We start from the raw sequence: 26,046 nt of genomic DNA, 5'->3' as shown, positions 1-26,046 counted from the left end.
CCCGCTGCAGCTCCCAGGCCCCCTCCGGCAGCTCCCAGGCCATCGTCCCTGGAAGAAAAACCACAGCCCCAGTGCTCCCAGGGGCTGCCCAGGGCAAGGTCAACGTGGATTCCTGGAAAACCCGAACGTCCCCAGAACCACACAAGATTTCCCAGGGAGATGCTGGTTTCAAGAACTGAAACTGTGCTGTGGGGATGGGCCGGCAAAAGGGGAATTTGGAGCACAAACCTTTTGGAGGCTATGGGGGCATTTTCTAAGTTAAAAGCAATCAAAGGTCAGAGCAGGTCTGACCTCTCCAGGGCAAACTCACGAGCTGCCCCCTCTCTTAGCAACGAAAGGAAAGTCTTTTTTCAAGAAAGTAATCCGTGCCTGTGATAACACACACGCAGACAGGCCCGGAGTCTGTGGGGAGGAGGCCTCTGGTGTCCTGGCCTTGCCTGCCCTCCTGAAGCCCCCTCCCCCGCACAGCCACACCCTGTGCCTACCTGTCACTCAGGCACAAATGGCAGCATATTCTTCACGCTGTATTTTGCTTTTCCCACACAATAATGTATTGTCCTATATCACATGGTCCCATCGCCTCCTGGGGGACGAACATATTTGTTTAACTAGTACATTATTCCTTATTTAACTTGATGGGTGCTTCAGTTGTTCTCAATTTGTCCTTCCTGCTCCTTAACACGAGTAAATTTATCGGGAGAGTGAATTCCTTAGAAATGGATAGTCATTTACAACTTAACATTTTGATAGATATTGTCAACTGTCTACCACACACTGGTAAAGAGGTTGTGCAAAATCTACTCCCACTGCCCACTGCTGCCAATTCCCCACCCAGTGTGCAGCCCACCCTCACTGCCCCCCCGCCCCTCCCCAACCCGCACCACCCACACGAGAGGCGAGGTTTCTCTCACTTGTTTCTGTAGATTAAATTCTGTGTTTATTTAGTCCTTAAAATAGGTAACATGGTTCAAATACCAAAAGCCAAAAAGTCAGTCCCCAGCACTTCTCTCTGAGATCCGCTGCTCCACCGTCATCATTCTCCTCACACATGTTTGCACATTTTCAAACAAATACACACATCCCTCCTCCCCACCCCGCACAAAGCGTGACAGCACACCACTGCTTTCCCACCTACCCAGCAGAGAAGATCCAAACCCGAGTATAAATCCCTCCTCTTTTCTTCACCGGGCACATGTTTTTAACTTTTCTGCACTGAGCTCTCCTTTGTGGCCTCTGTCTTTTGTGTCACGTTTAGACAGGCCTTTCCTACTTCGTCTCAAGATGACACGAAATTCCTCCCACAGTCGATCCTGGTTCTCGGTCATTTCATTTTTCATCCTTAAATCCTTGACCCATCATTGTTTTAAGGTGTGATGTAAGGCTTCAACTTGGTGATTTTTCATGCAGTTCTCCCAGTGCCATTTGTTAAACAGCCTTGTACTTGCCCATTTGAAATCACTTCTTTTTTTTTTTTTAATATATCTTATTGATTTTTTACAGAGAGGAAGGGAGAGAGATAGAAAGTTAGAAACATCGATGAGAGAGAAACATTGATCAGCTGCCTCCTGCACATCTCCCACCGGGGATGTGCCCACAACCCAGGTACATGCCCCTGACCGGAATCGAACCTGGGACCTTTCAGTCCGCAAGCCGACGCTCTATCCACTGAGCCAAACCGGTTTCGGCTGAAATCACTTCTTAACTCTATCGAGAGCTCCCGTGTGTGTGGGAGCGACCTGTCCGTGGGGTGCAGGACCGGCTGACTCATTGCCGCTGAGCCCTCTGCGTGGACTGTCACTCGGGCTGCTCTGCCCTCCTTACTCTTTTCTACAAAAAATGCATTTGCTGTTTTTACATATGAATGTTGGGATCAATGTGTCTGTTTTTTAAAGATGCTATTAGTGTATTTTGTGTTAAATTTACAGACTAAATGAGGGGGCATTGGCACCTGTGTGCTGTTTTCCTATTTATATGATGGCATGCACTTCGGTCTCTTCTACTTTATGAACCGACTGTAACTCTGTGCATTAATTTTGAATCTGGCTGCTGGACTGAATTCTCTTATCGCTTGGAGTTGTAGTTCTCATATTGCTTATTTCTTGACTTAGGTTTTCACCTGTGTAAGTAGATAACCAAAAAGTGCAGCAGCCATAATGACACCGCGTCCTGCCCTGCAGCTTTCAGGGGTGTCTGTTCCTCCACTGGCCTGCTGCACTGGCCGGCACTTCCAGGAGGCTGTTGCGTAACCGAGGAGAGTGGACGTGCTGCCTGGGCCCTGGGCCTGAAGGGAGGCTGCGCCTCGCCACTGAGCACACCCTGGCTTTGGGGCTGTCCATGCTGAGGAAGGATCATGGGTTCCTATTAACAGAGACTTTTCATCACAGTGGATGTCAGTGTTGCCCGTGCCTTTCAAGGTGTCCCCTTCCTCCTGGCTGCTGGGCGCCGGTGTGCCCTCGCCCCGTGGGACCGACCCTCCCTGGCGGCTCCTGGGGAACCCGGGCAGCCAGCAGGCCCCCTGGTGGCTCTCGTGGTGTGGGCACCTGGTGCTCTCAGCTGCAGGAAGCAGGAAGGCCCACCTCCCCCGCTCAGATGGAAGGCGATGTGTTGTTCTCACAGACAGAGACCCCCCCCCCCCCCGCCACAGGTAGCTCCTGGGACCCAGGCAGGAGCTCAGCCAATCAGGGAGGTCTCAGGCCTGCCAGACCCCCTCGGGCCTCCTCGGCCTGCGGCTTCGCTCCATGGCTGCTCAGTGTGGTCACCACCACCCCGCCCAGGGATGAGAGTCAGGCAGCCTTTCTCAGAAGCCCCCCCAGCCTCCCTGCGTCTCAGAGGCTCTATCTCCACCTTAGGGTGGCCTGTAGTGTCACTGTGTTGTGTGTCTTTAAAAATGGGATCAGTGCTCATTTCTGATGGCTCCATATGATTGCGCCACATTGCATCCCCACTCCCGTGGCCCCTGAGGCCATCCTGGGCTTTGCTGCTGTTCGTTGGGCGGCTGGGAGTTCTGGAACCCTCTGCGCCCCTGCCTGTCTCAAGCCAACATGTATTTCACTTTTGGTTCCAGCTCATCAAGAGGTGGAATGGAGCCCGGCTGGCGTGGCCGGTGTGGTTCAGTGGTTGAGTGTCGTGACAGCCTCTGGACCAGGAGGTCAAGGTTCGATTCCCAGTCAGGGCACATGCCTGGGTTGCAGATACTATTGGTAGCTTGCAATTCAGGGTGTGCAAACCCCACAGAGGACAAGGTGCTGGGCCAGGGGCGCCACGGTGGGGGTGCTGGGTACGGAGGGGCTGGGGCGGGGGCTCTAACTCTGCCCGGGACTGGGGATGCTTTGTCAGTGTATCTGGTTTCTGTTGCTGTCTTGGCCCTAAAGGAAAGGTGGCCAGTGAGGGCCTGTGGGTGCACTGCCTCGGGGCCCCGAAGACAGGTGGGGCCGGGCACTCTGCTCAGGCCCTCCCTGCTGGAAGAGTTGGTGGCAGAAATGCCACCAGGTGTTGCACCGGTGGGGCAACCTGGGAACTTGAGTTCTGGCTAGGAAAGAATTCAGAGCAAAGACTCAAACTATATCTACACTATTTAGAAAGTCCCAGAGGTAGAAGAGGTGATCGTAGAAGAAATGGGCTCAGGGAACAAGTTACAGAGGCAGAAGGGCCCTTGGGGCTGAGGAAAAAGAGAGGCAAGGAAACGCCCCCCCGGGGGGGGGGGGGAGGCCCAGGAGTGCCCCTAGACAGACCCCCCTGGGTCCTAGTCTTAAGGGTATTTATCTGGGGTCTCAGGGAGGATCCCAATAGAATATTCTTCAGCCTTCCAGGTGTGGCCTTTCAGGTCATGGTCTCTACTGATTGGTCGAGGCAGGGGTCACTGGTCAGAGAGACTCACAAAAGAAAGTCCTTAAACGCAGGAGCTGGTCCGAGGCAGCCATGGCTTCCTTTGTCCGGTTTGGCTGCTTTTCTGGACCTGGAGCCGGAGCACAACTGAGCCTGGATGTGTCTGATGCGGGTCAGAACTTCGCTGTCCTGGGGCTTCATGCTGAAGGGCTGCTCTCCGGCCCCTTGTTCGTCCCCTCGAGGGGTCTAACCGCAGGACTAGCAACAGGCCTGGGGAGGAAAGGCCAGGGGAGGTCCCAGGCGCAGGCCCAGTGATGTGCTGGGAGGAGAGGTCACCCTGGGGGCGAGTCCCTGTTTTCCCAGTTTTGCCCATTGCTAGGCACGCGGGCTTCCGCCCTGGGGGCTGTACCTGGCCCATGGGGACTGGGCCCTGCTCAGCTCCCGTCTGTCTCACTGCCTCCTGCAGAAGCACTGGTGGCGGCTGATTGCATGGACAGAATCCAGAACTGCGACCTGAGACGTGCAAATGCCATGGCTGCCTCAGGCCAGCTGATGGCCCTGGGCCCCTGGACGCTCTGGAGGCTCTCTGGCTGCCCTGTCAGTAACACAGGGTGTCCGTGCCCTTAGAGGGTGTGACTGCGCTGAGGAAGCACTGGCATGCCACCCAGGCCGGGCCTTCCTTGTCTCATTCAGTCCTCACCAGCACCTCGCGAGGCAGGTCCAATTCCTGGCTTCTTGTTGATGAAGAAATGGAAACAGAGAATAGAAACATATTTCCAGTTAGCACTTGCATTTATCAGGCTTCCTGCATGGGGATGAGACCGGGAGGCACAGCTGGTGGGGCTGTGGTCCGCCTGTGCTCTCAGCCCCTGGCCAGCTGGGGGACGGATGGACCGGCCAGGCCTCCTGCCTGTGCTCTGGCCCAAGAAGGCAGGGGAGGGAACGCGCAGGCGGCAGGGGCCAGGGACCTGCTCAGGGATTTCCACTGTAGGAAGCCCAGCAGCCCCGTACTCACAGGAGATCACTTCCTCCTTGCTCCGCCCCGGACAGTCCCAGCCCTGGGGCACCTAGAAGTGCACAAGTTCCCAGAGAGACAAAAGGGCCTCAGGGCCCAGCAGAGCGCTCAACCTGCACTGCTCCTGCCTTGAGTTCCCGGAGCCTCATCCCTGGCCTGGCAGGGCCTGGCAGTGCCAGGCGACCGCTCCTCCTACCTCAGCCTCACCACTTCCCGCACCATGCCCTTCTGCCCCGCCCGGCACCTGAAGAGGAGCCGCCGTCTGCCCCGGGGTAAGTGGGAGCCAGGGCCAAGCAGGCTTTGGGAGCTCTAGCCAGAGGATGATTCAACCTTGAAGGGCAAGTGGCTTTTGGTGGCTCCAAGCAGCTTACGAGAAAGGAGCGGACAGGAGAACACAGGGCAGCTTGGGCTCCTGCTTCGGTGCACCTGCAGCCAGGGACGAGCAGGAAAGCCCAGCTGGGGCATAGGCATTGCCCGGCTCTGGCACCACACTCACACACACACACACACACACACACACGCACACACACACACACACACACACGCATGGCAGACATGGGATATCTGAGGGTGGTCTTCTCTCCTTTCACTGAAGCCCAGTCTAGGCTAGCTTACAGCTGCCCACACCTGTGGCCACCAGCCAAGCATGGCTGCTGAGCACCTGAAATGTGGGTGGTCCCAATTCTGATGTGCTGTTGGCACAAAACGCATACCAGATTTTGAAGACTTAGTTATATGTACTTATATGTAACTAAGATATATATATATATATCAGTAATTGAGTTGTTTATCCATAATTTGTAAGTGTTGAAATGAACAATACTATGTTAGATGTATTGGGATAAATAAAAGGTGTTCAAAATAATTTCACCTGTTTTTACTTTTTTAAAAAATATATATTTTATTGATTTTTTACAGAGAAGAAGGGAGAGGGATAGAGAGTTAGAAACATCGATGAGAGAGATCAATCAGCTGCCTCCTGCACACCCCCCACTGGGGACCTGCCCGCAACCAAGGTACATGCCCCTGACCGGAATCGAACCCGGGACCCCTCAGTCCGCAGGCCGATGCTCTATCCACTGAGCCAAACCGGTTCCGCAGGCCGACGCTCTATCCACTGAGCCAAACCGGTTCGGCCCTTTTTTTACTTTTTAATGTAGCTACTTAAACATTTCAAAATCGTACCTGGGCTCGAATTCTATTTCCATTGGATTGTATTGCTCCAGAGAGCCATGGCCCCACCCTTGGCCTTCATCTCTGGGATCCTTTCTGGGGCTCCCTCTGGGGCTCCCTCTGAAGCCCCCCGCCCCTGGGCAGCAAGTAGAGTGACTGTGGGCCCTGTGGCACAGCCTCCACTGCAGCGGCGTCACCTTTAAACAGCGACTTCCTTTCTTGTTTGAGCGTCTCTGCCAGCCCAGGTAGAGGCAGCTAATGCAGACATCATTCGATTAGTATGTCGGACTGAGAGCTTGCTCACTTGCCCGTCATTGAAATAGCCACGGGCTGCCGTGGGTTACAGATGCTTTCACATGTGTCATTTGCTCATTTTTCTTTTTACTCTGAAAACTTTTATATAGAAGAGTTGAAAGACAGGCGCTCTTGTCCCACACTCCTGCTGGGACCCGCTATGGTTTGGAGTTACCACCTCTCCCCCAGAGTCACTTGTGTGGGTGGAGAGAGACTCACAAAAGAAAGTCCTTAAATGCAGGAGCTCAGAGGGAACCAGGAATGCTGGGCTTGAACCAGCTGATGCAGCCCAGTGGGGCCGGGTTGGGAGCCAGACTGCCTGGGTCGGAGCTCCCTGGGCGGCTGCTTGGGCGTGTTTCTAACATCTTTGGGCCTCGGTTTCTTCCCCTTTATTTTCGATTGAGGTATAATTGACACAAACATTTTATTAGTTTCATATCCAACATGGTTGGATGTGTGTGTGTATTGTGAAATGATCACATTAAGTCTCTTAACTTCTGTCATCACATGTAATTACAGAACGTTTGTCCTTGTGATGAGAACTTCTAATATCTACTTTCTTAGCTACTTTCAAAATGCAATACCTTATCCTTAAGCACAGACGCCATGCTGCCCATTACATCTCACAGCTTAGTTATTTTATACTGGAAGTTTGTTCCTTTTGACTCCCACCCTTACCTTGGTCCACCGCCACTCTGTTCTCTGAGCTTCATTGTTTTGTTTTTAGATTCTACATTTAAGTGAGACTATACAGTACTTGTCTGGCTGATTTCACCTGGCATAAGCCCTCAGGGTCCATCCATGTTGTTGCAGATGGCAAGATTTTATTCTTCCTTTATGGCTGAGTAATGTATATATATACATATATATATACATACACATACATATCTCGCATTTTTTTATCCATCAATGGGCACTTAGGTTGTTTCCATATCTTGCCTATGGTGAATAGTTCTGCAATAAACATGTGTGTGTGTGTGTGTGTGTGTGTATAAATTGATTTGAGAGAGAGGCAGGGGGGAGAGAGAAAGAAACATCAATGTGAAACATCGATCAGTTGCCTCACGCACACACTCTGGTTGTGGATCAAACCCTGGGCACACACCCTGACCTAGAATCCAACCCACTACATTTGAGGCACAGGTTGACACTCCAACCACCCGAGCCACCCTAGTCAGGGTGCATTTATATTTTTGAGTTAGTGCTTTTACTTCATTCAGATAAATACCCGGAGGTTGAATTGATGGATCATATGGTAGTTCTATTTTTAATTTTTGAGAAACCACATTTCTGTTCCATAATGGCTGTACTAACGTATACTCCCACTAATGGTGAACAAGGGTTCCCTTTTTGCCACATCCTCACCAACCTTGTTACCTCTGGTCTTTTGGATGGCATTTCCTGATATTTAGTGATATTGAGCATCTTCTCATGTACCTATTGTCTATCTGTAGATCATCTTTGGAAAAATATCTCTTCACATCCGCTGCCATTTTTAAATGTCATGGTTTGGTTTTTTGCTATTGAGTTGTTTAAGTTCTTTATGTATTTTCTCCATCTTTTTCTCAAAAATGGGGATAATGACACCACTTCCTTTGAGTGGTCAAACTCCTCAGGCTCATCAGTGGGTTCACTTCATGTGTTCGTGTGGGTGCTGGTGGGTGCCGGCCGGGGCTCCGCCGCTGCTGCTCTTTCCTCCCACAGACTGCTCATGCCCTCCCCTGCCGGGCACGGTGCCGTGCGCTGCAGTTACTTATAAAATATATGGGACTGGATTGTGAGAAGTGCTGTGGAAATATAAGGTCAGGAAGGCCTGGATTGTGGGTGGTGTGGAGTGAGGTATAAATAGAGCAGCCCAAGATTCCCAGGAAGGTGGCCTGTGAGGACAGACCTGCGGAGGTCAGGGAGCAAGTCCTGCCAGTGTCAGGATAACAGCCTTTTTGGCAACAGCAGGGCAGAGGGGACTCCGGCACAAAGGCCCTGCCTGGGTTCAGAGCCTGGCTGTTCAGAAATAGCGAAGAGCAGGAGGGAGCAGCAAGAGGCCAGAGGAGCAGCAGTGAGGAGCAAGGAGGAGGGCTGAAGGGGTTGGTGAGAGGGGCCTTTGCAGGATTTGGAGCAGATGGTGTGAGGTGGTTTGGGTCCTAACTGATTTAGTCTCCTAAGACAGAATGTAAGCAACATGTTTTTCAAAATACTGGACATTGGCAGTGATGGACTGTGACCTCCCCACCGCAGAGAAATGGGTGATGGGAGCCCTGCGCATGCTCCAGCTTACTGCCCTGGGGTGCTTCTGGGCTGTGATGCAGGAAGAGGAACCCCAGGGTGGGGAGGGGCACGGGACTCCACGAGTCAAGGAGACAGGACTTAGAGACCAGTGCATCTGGGATTTTCAGGATCGAGTACAAAGGAGCAAAGAGCTGCTCGGGAGAGAAACTCCTGGAGAACTCATCTCACGCATGTCGGGGAATTTCCGATTTTATTAATCTCAAAAGAGCAGCTTTTTATTTTAGTGACTTTGTTGTCTGTGTCTTTGTCTTCGTTTTTCTGCTTAACAAACTTTTTAATAAAAGGGCTAAATAGAAATATTTTAGGTTTTAAGTTCATATGGTCTGTGCCACAACTCTCCGCCCTGCTGCTGTAAAATTGTTACGACGCCAGCAAGACTGATAGGGGGGAAAGAGAGAAGACCCACGTTACCGATATCAGAAATGAGAGGGTTGGCATCACTAGAGTCTTCAAGTAGTAAAAACATAATAAGGGAATATTATAAACAACTTTACACCAATAAATTCAACAATTTAGATGAAACAAATTCCTTGACAGATACAAAGTGCCAATGCTCACTCAAGAAGAAATAGATGCATATGTTATGTTAAACTTGTTATTAAAACCCCTTCCCTAAAAGAAAAGTCCAGGTCTAGGTGGCTTCACTGGTGAATTCTACCAACATTAACAAATAAGTAATAGTAACAAATAAGTAACACAAACTCTTCCAAAAATATTGAAAAGGAAGGATACTCGCCAGCTTATTCTGTGAGGCCAGCATTATGCTGATACCAAAACTGACAAAGTCGTTATAAGAAAAGAAAATGTCAGCCCAATATCCATATGAATATAAATGAAAAATTCTCAACAAAATGTTAGCAAATTGAATTCAACAACATATAAAAAGGATAACACATCGTGAGCAATTGGGATTCCAGGCATGCAAGGTTGGTTTAAGATTTGAAAATTCATCAATGTAATTTATCATATTAAAAAACTAAAATAAAATCATGTGATGTCTCAATAGATACATAAAAACCATTTGACAAAATCCAACATCCATTTCTGATTTAAAAAAACAACCTCTCAGCAAGCTGGAAATAGGAGAGAACTTCCTCAGCCTGAGAAAGGACATCGACAAAAAACCTACAGCAGATACACTTAATGGAATGCTTTTTGCCAGAAGATGACCAAGACATGGACGTCTACTCTCACCACTTCTACTTAACACTGTGTAACTGAGGCTATAGTAAGTGCAATGAGTGGCAAGCGAAAGAAATAAAGGCACCCAGATTGGAAGGTAAGAACTACAGCTGTCTGCGTTTGCAGATGGTACAATCGCCTCTCTAGGTGCTCTGCCAAGTCAACAGAGAAAGGGTGGTCTGTTCAACAAATGGTGCCAGGTCAGCTGGACAATCAGGTACAAAAGGATGAACTCGTACCTTACACCATATACAAAAACTAACTCATAGACCTAGATGTAAGCCCTAAAACTATGAAACTTTTACAAGAAAACTTTTTTGACCTTGGCTTAAGGAAATATTTCTTAGGTACAAAACCAGAAGCACACTCAATAAAAGAAAAAGTTCATTAAATTGGGCTTGATCAAAATTAAAAACTTCTCTTCTCAAAAATCCGCTGTGAATAGAATGAAAAGAAAAGGCACAGATGGGAGAAATATCCGCAAAGCATATATCTGATAAATGACTTGTACCCAGAATATGTGAAGAACTCAACTCTCAATAATAATGAAAATGAACAACATATTTTAAAAGTGGTCAAAAGAAATTTCACCAAAGAAGATACATGGATGGCAACTAAGTACATAACAAGGTGTCCAACAGCTTTAGTCATTTAGGAAATGCAAACTCAAACACCTGGTGTATAGCTGCACACCCGTAGAATGGCTGGAAGTCCAAAGGCCGACCAGACCAGGCATTGGCAAGAAAGTGGAGGACCAGGAACTCTGCGCTTCTGGGGGGATGTACTAGTAAAGGGTGCAGTCACTTTGGAAAACAGTTTGTGACAATTTCTCAAAAAGTCAAACATATGTATATAACATACATAAACATACACACATGAAAACACATTAACAAGTTAGATATACAGGCTCAGAGCACCATGAGAGGGAGACCATGGGCAGGGGCACAGCTGGGCATGAGAACAGCTGTCAACAGCTGGGCAGGGCAGGTCCAAAGTTTTGTAGGTGATGTTCTTATGAAGCCTGTATGACTTGGGTGGCCCTCTTTGGGAAAAAGCATTGAAAAATGAGGCATTCTAATTTGGTGTAAACTTGAGTATTCATTTAGGACGAACAAGTACCCACACAAGTCCTTGGAGCCTGGACCTCCAGGCGCCTCTCTTCTGAGTCATCTTGAGACTCTTCAGAGAAGCCCCTGGTGGCAACCAGCTGCCCCTCCCCACCCAGAACCCTAGCCATCTCAGCCCTCAAGGCCACGTGGTGTGGGGTCCTACTGGTGTCGAGGCGCTGTCCCCGCCTGCAGCTGGCGGAGCTGTGGGTGTCTCCTGGGCCAGAGGTCCACACTGCCTCCGGCCTTCAGGCTCTGGGTCTCTGCCCAAAGCTGTCTTCCTCGCCACCCCTGCAGCACTGCTACTCAGTAGCTGTGGGAACCCAAAGAGCAGGGCTGTGAGTGTAGCGAGGGCTCCAGAAGGCACTGTGTTGCCCTGGCTGTCTTGTCTCCTTGCTCAACACCCTCCTCAGCTTTGGGACCCACTGGCCTCTCCTGCTTCCCACCTGGCCTCAGGCCTTGCTCCCAGTGCCCCTCTCCCTGCTCCAGGTCCCCCCTCGCAGGTCCATGAGCTGGGTCCAGAGCTGAGGACTTGGAGTCCCTGGCTCTGCTATGCACTGGCGGTGTGAGTTCAGGCCAGTTCCTCAATCCCGTGTGCTTCAGTGTCCTCATCTGTAAATGCAGGTGGTAAAAGTCTTCCCTCAGAGGCGCTATGAAGCTTAAAGGATCTAGGATGGCAGGTGTGTCTGTCGCTTTGTTCATTTGAGTGTCTACAGCTCCTAAAAGAATCCCAGGCAGGTGCTAGGTGCTCAGTGAGCACTTGCTTCTGTCTGGTCTCCACCCTGGGGCTGCGGCCTCCAGTGAGGACGGAGTGTCCCAGTTCTCCCAGCTGCTATCCCACTCCCTTGGGAGCACAGGTCTGCAGGCCTCGCCCCACCGCCCACGGTCCTGGTTAGGGTCTGACGCTCTGGGACCAGGGGCAAGTATATAGGCAAGTTACATACTATGTGATGTTGGGGGGGGGAGGGGAGGAAAGAGGGGCTGCAAAAAGACAACATCATTCTTGAAAATCCCTTAAGTTGCCTATGAAGTTCAGTATAAATGGTTTATATACATCCCAAATACTAGTTCATTTACATATGGAAGAGAAATTCATGAACACATGAGACCCACTGGAGTTACTATACGGAAAACCTTAGATTACCAATAGCTGTCTGAGTTTTCCTCCTTCTGCCTTTATTTTATTTTATTTTACTTTAAAAAGTATTTATTACTGAAAGTATTACAGATGTTTCCTTGACCCCTTCTAGCCCTCTGCTCTGAGTCACTGGACCCACACCATTCATCAGTTTATTTTGTTACTTAGAATCTGAAATATACGAGTGCAATCATATGATACTTGTCTTTCTCTGACTGCCTTATTTCACTTAACATGATACTCTCCAGCTCCTTCCATGCTGTCTCAAAGGCTAAGAGACCCTTCTTTTTTTTATTGCTGCATAGTATTCATTGGTGTAAATGTACCACAGCTTTTTATCCACTCATCTACTGATGGACACTTGGGCTGTTTCCAGATCTTAGCTATTGTAAATTGTGCTGCTTTGAACATAGAGATGCATATATATTTTCTGATTGGTGTTTCTGGTTTCTTAGGATATAGTCCTAGATGTGGGACCATTGGGTCAAATGGGAGTTCCATATTTAATTTTTTGAGGAAACTCCATACTGTTTTCCACAGAGGCTGCACCAGTCTGCATTCCCACCAGCAGTGCACGAGGGTTCCCTTTTCTCCTCATCCTCACCAGCACTTGTCATTTGTTGATTTGTTGATGGTAGCCATTCTCACAGGTGTGAGATGATACCTTATTGTCATTTTAATTTGCATCTCTCAGATGATGCTCAATTAATATTTGACAAAGGAGGCAAGAGCATACAATGAAGTAAAGAGTCTCTTCAATAAATGGTGTTGGGAAAATTGGACAAATATATGCAAAAAAAAAAAGAGAAACTAGATCACCAACTTACACCATACACGAGAAGAAACTCAAAATGGATAAAAGACTTAAATGTAAGCTGTGAAACCATAAAAATCCTAAAAGAAACCATACACAGCAAAATCTCAGGCATCTCTTACAAGAGATGTTTGGCAATATGTTTACCAATACATCGCCTAAGGCAAAGGAAACTAGGAGAAAAATAAACAAGTGGGACGACATCAAAATAAAAGGCTTCTGCACAGCAAAGGAAACCAACAAAATGAGAAGGGAGCCCCATCTGCCTTTAGATTAGAGTCCATGTGTGGCTGGGAGCGGGGACAGAGCAGAATTTTAGAATTTTACCCTGGGCCCTACCTTCTCCCAGCGGGCCTCCAATCTGTGGGCTTTTTAAAATAGTGCTCCAGGGTGGTTTTAATGATCCTGATTAGATACAGGAAATTAACAAGACTAAAGGAGAAATCCCCCGAAAGTGTCCAAGGCAGATGCATGAGGCTTGAAAGGATGGGCTGCAAAAGTAGAACCCAGAGCAGGGCTGTGGCTGAAGTTTCAGAGAGATGCCCTTCCCGGCCCAGGAATAAACGATGACTGGTGTGAGGCGGGAGAGAGTGCGAGGGGAGGCTCCGTGTCTGCTCAGGGTCCCTGGAGTAAGCCTGTGTCTCCCTGTCTTCCAGGTGGTGCCGGGGAGCGGGAGAAGGTGCCGGCCAGCCCCGAGGGGCTCCTGCTCATGGCCAGTTCTCAGCGTGACATGGAGGACTGGGTGCAGGCCATCCGCCGGGTCATCTGGGCCCCGTTTGGTGGAGGTACTGCCCGTAGCCTGCATGCTCACCCTCTAAAACCCTTGCGTCCAGGTAATCGCGCCCCTCCCCCCGCTCGGCCAGCAGACCCCTCTTGCCCAGGACCCCTGGCTGGGTCCAGGCCTCTCAGGCAGTCAGTGCTGTCCTCTGCAGCCGGCCCGTGAGGGCTGGCCCCTGGTGCACAGGCAGCCCCGGCAGGAAGACCAGGGCCATTTTCCAGACATGCCCTCTGGCGCATCTGGTGCCTTCTGCACCAGACTCTGCTGTGCTCGGTGCGTGAGGTCTGTACCCCGCGGGGTAGGTGCTCGGAGCCATAGCAGATGCCTGCAGTGTCCCTCCCTCTGCGGCGCCTGCGCAGACACAGAGGCCCTGCCCCGGGCAGGACAGCAGCAGCTCCGTTTACTCTCGTCCTGTGCTCACACCTGTGTTGGTGCCTAGACTGTGGTGAGTTTTGTTCTAGACACTGTAGTTCGGTGGGTGGTGAACAAAGTAGGTGGTGACTCCGCCCCCTTTCTGTGCTCTCCTGGGGGAGGGTGGGGGGAGGGGAGACAGAGTGAGAGGCATTGAGTGGCTACAGCCAGTGCGGGGGACAGTGGGACCCGGAGACCAGCTCAGTGAAGTCCCCGGGAGAACGCGGGGAAGAGCACGCAGCAGAGGGACCAGCGAGTGTGTGGGCCCTGAGGTGGGATCGGGCGGTGGGAACACAAGGAATCTCAGGAGGCAGGTGCTTCTGAGGAGTGAGGGCACCAGAGTGGGGCCCTGAGTGGAGAGAGGGCACGGGGGCCTGGGAGCACATGGGGATTTAAGATTTTGTTCTAAATCGATGGGGCATCAGGGAGGCTCTGAGCAAGAGACAGACATGACCTGACTTAGCTGTATAAAAGGAGCCCCGTGGCTGCCATGCGGGGGTGGACCACAGACAAGAGTGGACACGGCAGTCTCGGACAGTGGGGAAAGGTCACGGGCAAGGGCTGGCGTGGGAGTGAAGACTGAAGAGTGGTCGCTGCAGCTGTTCTGCAGGCGGCGCTACCGGGTTTGCTGATGGTCTGGACGTGGGGCAGTTGCTGTGTCCATGGGTGGGTGTCCCCATGTATCATCACGAAAAGAGCTTTCGGGGGGATGGCCACACGGCTGGGCTGGGCCGGCGGCTCCCTGCGGAGCATGTAGAGCAGGGCCTTCGGCCGCCGGGCTCTGGCACAGGAGTCACAGGAGTCCTGCTCTCCCACTCGGTGTCTAATCGGTGCCCAATCCAGACAGCACATCTCCAGGTCCTGCACGCCTCGTGGGCGGGCCCCTTCCTGCCTTGCCTCCCCGCCCTCCTCTCCATTCCTGGCTGCAGAACTCCTGACACCTTGTAGAGAGCAGAGATCTCTTATGCAGTGGAGTCGCCATGACTTTGAAAGTTACAGTTTTCCCCCTGGGCTTCCTCTGTGGCCTCACACTGTCAGCACAGCCTCCTGCCCTGATGGTCGCAGCGAGCAGGACCCACAGCCCCAAGGGAATGGCCGGGAGGACTCGCACCTGTGAGGGTTCTGGCAGCTGCCACGGGTGTCCTTTGGTGCAAGGTGGTTGATAGTGAGCAGATAGAACATAATAGGCTTCCATGTGGCTGGACTTTGCTGTATGATAAGTGGCACCTTTGAACACCGGGAATAGGAGAACATAGCCGTGACCTTGGGGTAGAGAAAGATTTGTAAAATGGGTTACAGAAAGCATTACTCCTGTAGGAAAAGATTGACAAATTGTACCATATAAAATGAAGAGCATCAGTTCTTTAAAAGGCAGATTGAGAAAATGAGAAGCAGCTATAGATTGAAAGAAAGTGCTTGCTACATATACAACCATCAAATGACTCACCCTTTCGACTCCTACAACCCAGTGAGGCCAAGACAGGCAAGCCAGTAGACACTTGGGTGAGAGACTGGAACAGCCGCTTCGCAGCAGAAGAACCCCCCCTGAGCAGGGGGCATAGGCAGGTGCCCAGTCTCAGCAGTGACCAGGGAAGTGCCCATTAAACCGCATCGCGATCTTTCTCACCCACCCACGTGGCTAAAGGAAAAGGACCGTGGGTTCCAGGCAGTGCTGAGGGCAGCAAGCCACACACACCTGCAGGCGGCGCTAGCGAAGTCGTTGGCGGTCTCTGCAGAAGTCCGTGCTGTGCACACCTGTTTTAGTGGATCGCTGCTAGGCATGTTGCAAACAGAAATATGTGCACACGTGTGCCAGGAGACTGTGCACGCCAGATGTTCACAGCAGCCTTATCAATGATGACCTGATGCCAACCAAGTGTGTAACAGCAATACAGTGGCAAAATAAATAGGATTCGTTCTGAGAACAGAAAACTCACAACAAACCCAACATGCCTGAATTCCTAAAACCCAGCGGGACCAGGGAGGCCTAACAATGTGCTTTAGGATTTCATGTATGTAAGGCTGAAAAACAGGCAGCAGTGAGTTATTATTCGCGGACAGATAATTAGGCAGCAAAAATATAAAGAAAAGCGAAGAAATGACGCCATAAAAGGATGGTAGTCACAGTTACACAGGACTTCATCTTGCAATAATGTCTTCTCTGGATGTGTGCATATATTATTATATAAAAAATAAAACAAAGATGGGAAACTGCAAGTCAAAGAATCTGTCTGAGCTCATGACACAGCTAGTTGGGGAACAGAGCTGGGAAATGAAGGCTGCTGTTCTGAGCCCAAGGCTGTGCGTCGTCCCAGCCCCATGGGCACTGTCGCACAGGTCTCCTGCACCGCAGTGTGCGCGCCTGCTCAAGCCTTCCCCACGCTCTCTTCCCTCCCTCCCTGTCTGTCTGTCTGTCTGTCTATCTGTCCTCTCCCCTGCCCCCCGCTTGCTCACAATGAGGGCCCTGTACAGAATCCCACATAGAAGTCAGACTTGCCCCTCCTTCAACCCCCACTCCCCACCCCACAGTGTTTATCAGACTTCTCAGGCTGTGTGCTGAAGAACTTGCGAGAATTAAAACAGGAACCGTCATCAAAGGTGCTTTATCTCTTTTCTAGAAATCTAGAGGAAACACAGAAACCCCAGGGGTTAGTGATGGCGACATGTCTGGGCAAGCATGGGCGCTCCCAGGTGGGCTGTCAGCCTCGGGAGGTTTCCTGCCAAAGCTGTCATTAGCCTGGGTTCCACTGGAAAGGAGGCTTAGCGGATCAGTCCTTCTTTCACTGTGTAATAACGGAGCCCAAGAGCCCTTTCAAGCGTGTTTGTTCTGGCAGAGCGCGGGCCACCTCTGACAGCTGAATGGGCAGCGTGCCCGCTGCGGTTAGAGCCTGGGCGTCCCCACAGAGGAAACAGCAGGCCAGTGGGTCGGGGAGCCTGGTACCGCTGGTGGCCTGCCCAGGGGTGAAGTCATTGATTCATCCCTTCACTCAGCCAGTCAGTCATTCGCTCAAGAACGTGTGCTAGGGGCCCGAGATGCAGCAGTGAGCAGGAAAGACAAGGTCCCTACCCTCCTGGAGACAGATAACCAAGGTAAGTAAGCCCATTGTAGGTTAGATGGTGATGAGGGATGGCAAGCAGGAGTGATGGGGGGTGGTCAGAGGTTAGCAACAGTTGAATAAAGGAGATGAAAGGGTGACTTAAACATACTCCTGGGCAGAGAGTTTTGGTGGCAGAGGCTGGAGTTTCCATGATGGAAGAGCAGCAAGGAGGCCAGTGTGGCAGGAACAGTCTGGGAGGGGGTGGGGGAGAAGGACACAGGTCAGAGCAGTAATGGGTCGTAAGTCAGTAGGGCCTTGTGATCACGGTGCTGACTGGGCTGTTCCTTGGGGTGAGGCAGTGCTATTGACAGACTTTGGACAGGATGGCAGAGTCTGACTCAGGTTCCAGCAGGAGCCCTCTGACTGCCGTGGGGAGAATAGATAAAAGGATGCAAGGGCGAAGCAGGGAGACCGGTTAGATGCTAATTATACAGCTATACAGGTGAGAGATGATGGCGTGGCCCAGGAAGGTATTGGTGCTGAGAAGTAATTGAATTCTTGATGCATGATGAAGGTGAGCCTATAGTATTTCCCTGTTAGAATGGAAGAAAGGTGTAACAGAATGAGAGTCATCAGGGTAATTCTAAGGTGTTTTGATGCAAGCAACTGGAAGGCTGGATTAGCTATTAACTAACGTGAGAAAGACCACAGGAAGTATATTTGTTTGGCAGGAAAATCAAGAGTTTACTTTGGGGCTCAGTCTGAGATACCTGAGGGAGACTCAAGTTTAGAAGTCAGGCAGGCAGTTAGACATTTAAGTCTAGAGATTAGGAGAGAGGACTGGGTTGGAGAGAGAAACACAAACACATAGATGGGGTTTGAAGCCATGAGACTGGATGAGACACCACTAAGCAAGTATAGGAACAGCAGAGAACCAGAGCTGAGTCTTGAGCTGCTCCCCAGTAAGAAATCAAGAGCAGAGGAGGAGCCAGCAGAAGCAGCTGGGGAAGAGGACCAGTGAAGGAGGGGAGCCAGGAGCCAGTGGGGCCCCTGAGATGAATGAAGAGAATGTCTGAGGAAGAGGAGCAGTGATCAGCTAGCTGTGCGATGCACTGCCAATACAGCAATCGGTAGAGAGCGGGCATTGAGCACCACTCATCAGTAACTTGAACAAGGGTGGTTTGGGTGGAGAACTAGAGATAAGCTTGAAAATAGTAGGTAGGAGAAAGAATAAGAGGTGAGGAATTGGAGTGTGAGCATAGTCAACTCAAGAAGTTTGCTGGAAAGGAAAAGAGAAATGGAACTGTAGCTGGAGGGGGAAGTCAGGTAGAGGTTTTTGTTTATTACTTTTCTTTCGTTGAGAGACAAAGAGCAATGCAAAAGATTGATGGTGCAGGAGAGAGAAAAATTGCTGGAGCACCAATATTTCTTGTGGCTATAAATGCAAAAATGCTCAACAAAATACTAACAAATTGAATCCAGCAATATACAAAACCATTATGCACCATGACCAAATGAGATTTATCCCAGGAATGCAAGGATGGTTCAACATCTGAAAACCAATTACTATAATACATCAATAGAATAAAGAACAATTTTGACACATGATTGTCTCAATAAACTCATAAAAAGCATTAATAAAGTGCTTTTTTCATGGATTAAAAACACTCAGTCTTTCAGGGGTAGAAAGGAATGTCCTCAGCTTGCTAAGAAGCATCTACAACAGGGGTTCTCAACCTTCCTAATGCTGTGACCCTTTAATACAGTTCCTCATGTTGTGGCGACCCCCAATTTCATTGTTACAAATTGAACATAATTAAAGATTAGTGATTAATCACAGAAACAATATGTAATTATATATGTGTTTTCCGATGGTCTTAGGCGACCCCTGTGAAAAGATCCTTCGACCCCCAAAGGGGTCGCGACCCACAGGTTGAGAACTGATGACCCACAAGAACCCTGTGGATAACATACTTAATGGAGAAAGACTGGATGCTTTTCCTGTAAGATGGGAACAGCAGGAGTCTCACTTTTATCATTTCTGATCAGCATTGTACATAGTCAGAGCAGCTAGTCAAGAAATTGAAATAATGTGCATCCAGATTGGAAAGAAAGAAATAAAGCATTTCTGTTTGTAGATAACATGCTCTTGTATATAGAAAACCTTAAGAAATCTACCAGCCATAAAAATTTCAGCAAGATTGCAGGATATAAGGTCAATCCTCATAAATCAGTTGTATTTCCATATAGTAGCAATGAGCAGCTGAAGATAAGATCAAGAAAACTTCATTTACTATAGCCTCCAAAAGAATAAAATACTTAGGAATAAAGTTAACAGATACAAAACTTCATGCTCTTAAAATGACAAAACGCTGTTGAAAGAAATTAAAGAAAACCTAACTAAATGGAAGGACATTCCATGTTCATGGATCAGAAGATGATGTGAGAAAGGCAATATTCCCCAATGGGTCTCTGTCTGTCTGTGCCCAGTTCCGAGCTCCGTCAGGCAGCTCTCCGAGCCAGCTCTCTGGGAGAGGGGAAAGAAGGGAGTCACAGGGCACCCAGGCTGCCCTGCGTGCCTTGTTCTCTGGAGAGGCTGCAAGCCTTTGAAAGTGTCTCGTGCACACAGGAAGTGCCTAGAGCCCGTCGCATTGCCGTGTGAGAGGAGGCAAGTGAGCACAGGTTTCAGCATCAGGCAGTAGTCTGGGTGCAAAATCTGGCTCTTGCCTTGCTTGCTGTGCGACCCGGCCATGCCACTTGTCCTCTCTGTGTCCTTGTTTGCAAAGTGGGAATGGAATTATTGTGTTTGCAGGATTGTCATGAGACTTAAAAAAGAAAATGGGTGCAAAATACTCAGCACTCTGCTGATACTAAATCATCCTCATTCATTCAATAAACACAGAGCATCTGCCTTGTGCAGGCAGGGGGCGTGGCAGGGGGAAGAGATCAGACAGAGCTTCCATCCTGCTCCCCCAGGCCTGCATCCTGGCTTAGAGCAGTGGTTCTCAAACCCAACTCAGAAGAAAGTGGTAAGAACAGACTGCTAACCCCACCCACATGCCAGGGTTCTTGCTCCAGCATCTAGAAGGGTTCAGCAATCTGGAGAAGGCTGTGCGTAGATAGGAGTCCAGAGACGAAATATAATTTTGAAAGGCATTTGGGGGTCAGAGGAGCCTAGTTTAAAGGAAACTAAAGTCTAAATTCTAGGTTCTGAGTTCCCCTCGTCTCAGGACCCCATGCTTTTTATTAACACAGTTTGTCCTGAGGCGAGGCAGAGATATACACTTCAAAGGGTCAGGGTTTCTACAGAGTCCATTGTCAGAATGGAGAATTAGCCTACGGCTGTTCAGGTGTTTGGCCAGTAGGAGGCAATAACATGTAGATTAAGATGCCCTGAGCTGTCTAGTAGCCAAGAAATCAATTTAATGTATCCTATTCAGGTTTGGGAAAATGCCTTCAGCCATTCCCAGATGCAGCCATGCTGTCATGCTGGAATTGGTTTCCAGCACCCACAGTTTCCAACTCACTTGGGTGTGGCCCTAGAATTTTTATTTCCAGGTACTGCTGGTCTGGGGCCCAGGTTTTGATAACTGAAGGTTATTGAAAGAAAAAAAGTAGAGTAGTTTTGAACACAGTGGTGAGGGCAGGCTGAGAGTGACATTGAGACAGTGTGCCAGACCGGCATCAGCTCTGGCAAAAGCAGAGAAGGTCTGATGTGGTCTGAGCCGGCCCAGGCGGGCGGGCGGGGGGGAGGGAGGCAGTGGGCTAGCTTTTGCTTATAAGTGAAATGGGGAAGGGAGTGCTGGAGGCTTTGCGCTGAGGAGTGACATGATCTGCTATATAGCTCAGAAGGACCACTCTGCTGACCAGAGAGGGACAAGGGGAGGTCAGAGACATGTACCTAGTAATCCAGGGAGGAGACCGCTGCCTTCACTGTGGCGGTGGTGGTGACAATGGTCAGATTCCAAATCTGTTTGGAAAGCAGGATGGCAAGGCTCTGCGTGTGGTGCGAGGCAGAGGGAGCGCGAAGGTGGGCTCCAAGGGCCCGGCTGAGCGCCGAGGGACAGAGTTGTCATCAGCCAAGAGGGCACGCTCAGCACAGAGCAGGTTTGGGAGGCCGAACTCATGTTTGAGATGCCCATGAGCCCTTGCCCCGGCGGAGATCTGAGTGGGCAGTTGTGTGCAGGAGTCGGGGGCCAACGTTAGTGTCAGTAACTAGGAGCCTGGTGACTGTCCCGCCTATAGGCTAGTGGGCACTGCCAAGCAAAGCCCAGCCTTGTAGGCAGCAGCATGGAGTGCCAGTCTGTGCTGAGGAGGGCACGAGGGGCCAGGCTGCAGGCCTGCAGTGGCCACCAGAGCCTCGTGGCCCAGCCCGGCCGTGTGGCTCCTCCAGGCCTCTGAGGATGTTCCTCTGACCTGCCAGGAGCCGATTCTCCTGCCTCAGACATGACCGGGCAGGGGGATGGAGAGGGATAAATGCAGCTCCCGAGGCCATGGCCAAATGCTTGGCCTGGAGACAATCCCCGCCTCAGTACAGCACAAGCCACCCCCTTATGTGCTGGAGTAACATCTCTAAATGGAAGCCCTCAGGCACAACCAGGGTCAGAGCGCAGGGTCCCTGGCCCTCGCCCAGGCTGGCAGTGGCAGAGCCTGAGATCCTAGTGGACCACCTCCCCCCTTGCTGCTTGCACCATATCCCAGCTCTTATGGGGGATTCCAGAAGAGGGTCTTGTTTCCAGTTCCCCTGAATGGTCACCCTCAGGCTGGGGCCTGGACTTTCCTGCAGCCCTTCCGATGGGGAGAGAAAGGGCTGCTCTGACCTGGGCCGGGCTTTGGGTCACAGAGGCCACAGAGGGGCACTGAGCCTGGTCCTGTGCCTGCAGCCCATTCCAGTACGCCTGAGGGTCCACCATCGTGCAGGAGGAGATACCTGTCCACCTCCCAGGCTCATAAAGGCAAACCTGGCCTCTTCCGGGCACCGGTTGGTTCCCAATCTGTCCTTGGCACTGCCCTAGGGGCTGTGAGCTCCGTCTGCCACAGAGCCACTGCCAGGGGCTCCTTACCAGGTGACCAGTGGCAGGGAGCAGCTGCCCTATTGGGAGAGCCTGGCAGCAGAGAGTGGTTTAGGGGGGCTGCCACAGGGCTCCTGGCAGCTCAGGACGGTGACTGTTAGCTGCCTGTCACCCTCCTTGCTGGACCCTTACGTCCTCTTCCCTCCCAGCAGCTGTGACGGGGCTGCCCTGGGAGCGTGGCCGGCCTGGCCTCAGTGTGTGCCTCATTGAGCTCAGGTCACAGTCCAGGAAAGAGCCCATCGTGGTCACTGCTAAGATGAGGGCAGTGCAGGGCATGTGCCCTGGTGACACAGCCGCAGGGAAGTCGGGCAGAGGTGGCCGCTCGCCGGAACAGCTAGCGGTTACTCAGCACGCCCCCGTGCCACGCGCTGGCTCTGGCAGCAGTCCTGGTGCAGCCCGCACAGGTGAGGAGACTGAACAGCAGGAGGCTCAGGTGAGCTGCCCAGGTCACAAGGAAGTAGGCGGGAGCTGGCTTTCTAACCCGGCCTGGTGGCGCAGCTCGGAGCCCGGGACTGGATGCCCGCCCTGAGGAGTAGGATGCCAGGAGCCCTCCTGGCCCTGACTCCGCCCTCAGCTCCTCCCAGCAGCCTTGGATGTCACGTAGTCTGAGGGAAGAATCTCATCCTGCCAGGCAAGCTTCAGAGCACCTGGCCCTCGGGATCTGAGCTGCCTTAATGGGGAGCAATCAAGACTGACTGGGACAGAGGCAGTCCCTGCGGCCTCAGACCCAGGGCCCGTAGTACTCACAGCTCAGAAACAAGGGCCACACAGCCGAAGAGGTCACCTGTCACCAGGTGCTGTGTGAGAGGACAGATCCCCTGCCCAAGAGGACAATTTCATTTCTACCTCCGCACCCTCACCCCCGCAATAGCCACATGGCTACAGATGAGCTCCAAGATGGGGTGGGTGCCGTAGAGCTCCTTACGGCAATGCGTGTCCATCCCGAGCCTTCTAGAAAGGAGGCAGCTGCAGACTTCCTCATCCGGGGATTGAGGTGAGGTGGAAGGATTCCCTAGAGACCAGCAGGTCTATCTCAGTGACCACACAGGTGGGGAAACCAAGGCTGGAGCGGAGAAAGCAACTCAGCACCAGTGCCCCTGAGAGAGCCCCGCCGACCCCCAGAGCAGGTGCCACAACTGAGCCGAGGCCCCTTCTCTTTAGTGAAGACAAGCTGCTCAGACCAAGCAGCCGTGGGCCCTGCCAGGGGAACCCGTCTTTCCTGGCAGGGTTAGGGCAGGGCAGTCGTGGGCTTGAGCTCCTGGCACCATGAACCGTCCTTGCAATCTTTATGTTTCCTGAACTCTGGGGAGGGAACCAGAGCCTCGTCCTCACCACGCCCCCCTCCACACACACCCTCAGGGCCTGGGAACACTGCAGCCCACGCCTACACTGTATCAGGGCCAGGACAGAGAGCCTCATTGGCCCAGGCAACAAAAAACTCAGTAATCAAGATAAATCTTCTATTGTAATTGTTTTTAAAAATCAAGTTAATGCCCCGAACTCCATTGTGTTAGTTTCTCATTGCTGCTCTAACAAATTGCCACCAATGCAGCTCAAAGCAGCAAATGACTCTCACTGTCTGGAGGACAGACTGCTCCGAAGCCTGAGGCCAAGAGGCGGAGCCTGAGGCCAGCGGGCGGAGCCTGAGGCCAGGAGGCGGAGCCTGAGGCCAGGAGGCGGCAGGGCTGCTTCCTTCTGAGGCCGTGGGGGAGCCTTGTCTCTTCCACCTTCTAGGGCAGGGGTGGGGGACATCCGGCCGCAGGTCGTATAGGGCCCGAGAAATCATTTGGTCCGGCTCTGCCAAGGCATTAGGGGTGAGTAATTAAATGTTTGGCCAAATAGAGCAGCTGATTTTTAAGTTGATAATTTTGTATGGCCCGCAAATGATGTTATAAATATCCAAATGGCCCCCGGCAGAAAAAGGTTCCCCGCCCCTGCTCTAGAACAGTGGTTCCCAATGTGGGGCACATGCTCCACAGGGGGACAATTTGATTTTAAGGGGGGCAATTCAAGAATGAGTTATTAACTGAATTTTTTGCATTTCTTATGGTTCTAGGGGCCTCATCTACAGTATGTAAATATACATTGTGAATATAGATGCATTTCAGTTCTCTATTATATTTGAGAAATATAATAGAGAAACTGTATTTGCTATTTTTCATATCACTTCATATTATTATTTTGTAACAATTTCTTAGTGATTTCTTCCTCAGTACTTCAACTGTCCTTTCGTTCTTTTATTTTCCTCTTTCATGGATGCCACGTTTTTTGGAGGCTAATTTGAACCAAGTTAATGGCCTTTTAGGCTTCCTCCACAAGAACAGGAGTCACTTTTTGAATAATAAGAATTATATGTCGCAGGGGGGCATCAGGATGTTAGAGGTGCTTAGGTGGGGCGTGACTGAAAAAAGGTTGGGAACCACTGACCTAGAAGCTGCCCACATTCCATGGCTGTGGCCTCATCACTCCAGTCCCTGCTTTCCTCCTTCCATTGTCTCATCTTCTACAGTTGACCCTTGAACTCCATGGGGGTTAGGGCACTGACCCCCTGCAGTCAAAAACCCACATATAACTTTTGGCTCCCCCCAAACTTAACTAATAATAGCCTGCTGTTGACTAGAAGCCTCACCGATAACTTACTAGTAAACAGTTGATTAACACATATTTTGTATGTATATGGTTACATCTATTACATACTGTATTCTTACAATAAAGTAAGCTAGAGAAAAGAACATGTTATTAAGAAAATCATAAGGAAGAGAAAATACATGTATAACATTTATTGAAAAAACCAACGTATCAGTGGACTGTTGTAGTTCAAACCATGTTGCTTAAGGGTCAACTGCAGAGTCACACTTCACTCCGCCTTCTTCTTAGAAAGTCCTCCACCTTTAAGTGAATCACACCTACACAGTCCCTTCTACGAGAGAAGGTAACTTAGTGCAAGTTCCAGGGATTAGGACCTGGACATTTTGGGGAGACTTGACTCAGCCTAACACATCCATGACCAACAAAATGTGACCTTTCAATAGAGACCAGGTCTGCGGAAGGGCTAGGGTGAGGCCTCACAGGGAGCAGAGTCAGATCCTGTCTTTATTGAAAATGTTGATATTTTGTATTAATTGACATTTAAAAAAATGTTCCAATAGAGCATTTCCCTTGATGGATGAAGGATTTGGTACGCCCTTAAACGTTTCACCTGTGGGAGCGCCTCACTTGCCCCACCCAGTCCAGGCCCTGCTCACTCAGCTTTCAGATAAGCTCCCACCTGCCCACCCCAGGACGCCCTTGAACCCCTCCCTTGCAGAATTCTGCCCACAGGCCCCTGGGACTCCTTCCTGCCAGGGCTGCACCACTGGCCCCCAGCTTTGCTTCTCTCCCACCCGCCCCTCCTGGTGCAGGCCGGGGGCTATGCACCCACCTGGGTCCTCACACTCTGGAAGTCGGGGACTGTGGGCTCTTTTCACCAGGACAGAATCCTGCCTCGAAGATCAGAGACTTTGCAGGAAGATCCTTTAGGCTTGGTGATCTGTCACTACCGGTGTGAGACCTCTCTGAGCGTCAGCTGGTGATCTGCGGGGACTGGACTGCACAGGACGCTGTGTGAGTCCCCAGCACTGTCCCTGGCCTCGCGCCAGCTCCGGAGCTGCAGCCCAGCTTCAAGCCTGGGCCAGCACTCTGGTGGCAGGGTGACCAGACCTGGTTTACGGACCCTCCTGAGCTTCCATCGCTGCACCTGGAGCACCTGCTTCCCGGCCTGCTGGGGTCAGGAGCTCCTAAAGCCAGTCCTTGGAGGGAGTTGCTAGTATTCCTGGGGTGCGTCATCACACGGGGGATGACGGAAAGGGGGAGCAGGTGTTCGGAATCGCAGATCTTACACGGGTTTCAGCCTCAGGCTTGGCAGCTCAGGCATT

General features: G+C 50.9%; 1 protein-coding gene across 1 annotated transcript in view; it reads left to right on the top strand.

Moving 5' to 3' along the window:
- Nucleotides 1-26,046, top strand: part of ARHGAP22 (Rho GTPase activating protein 22) — a 156,912-nt gene that overhangs the window by 116,369 nt on the left and 14,497 nt on the right. The window contains exon 4 of the mRNA XM_015559659.1: nt 13,490-13,618. Coding sequence (XP_015415145.1) covers nt 13,490-13,618 — 129 coding nt within the window. The remainder of the gene's footprint in view (nt 1-13,489; nt 13,619-26,046) is intronic.

This window comes from Myotis davidii, unplaced genomic scaffold (assembly GCF_000327345.1).
Source record: "Myotis davidii unplaced genomic scaffold, ASM32734v1 scaffold854, whole genome shotgun sequence".
NCBI classification, from domain to species: Eukaryota; Metazoa; Chordata; class Mammalia; order Chiroptera; family Vespertilionidae; genus Myotis; species Myotis davidii.
The sequence above is the reverse complement of the archived record's forward strand: the minus strand, read 5'-3'. Positions and strand labels throughout refer to the sequence as shown.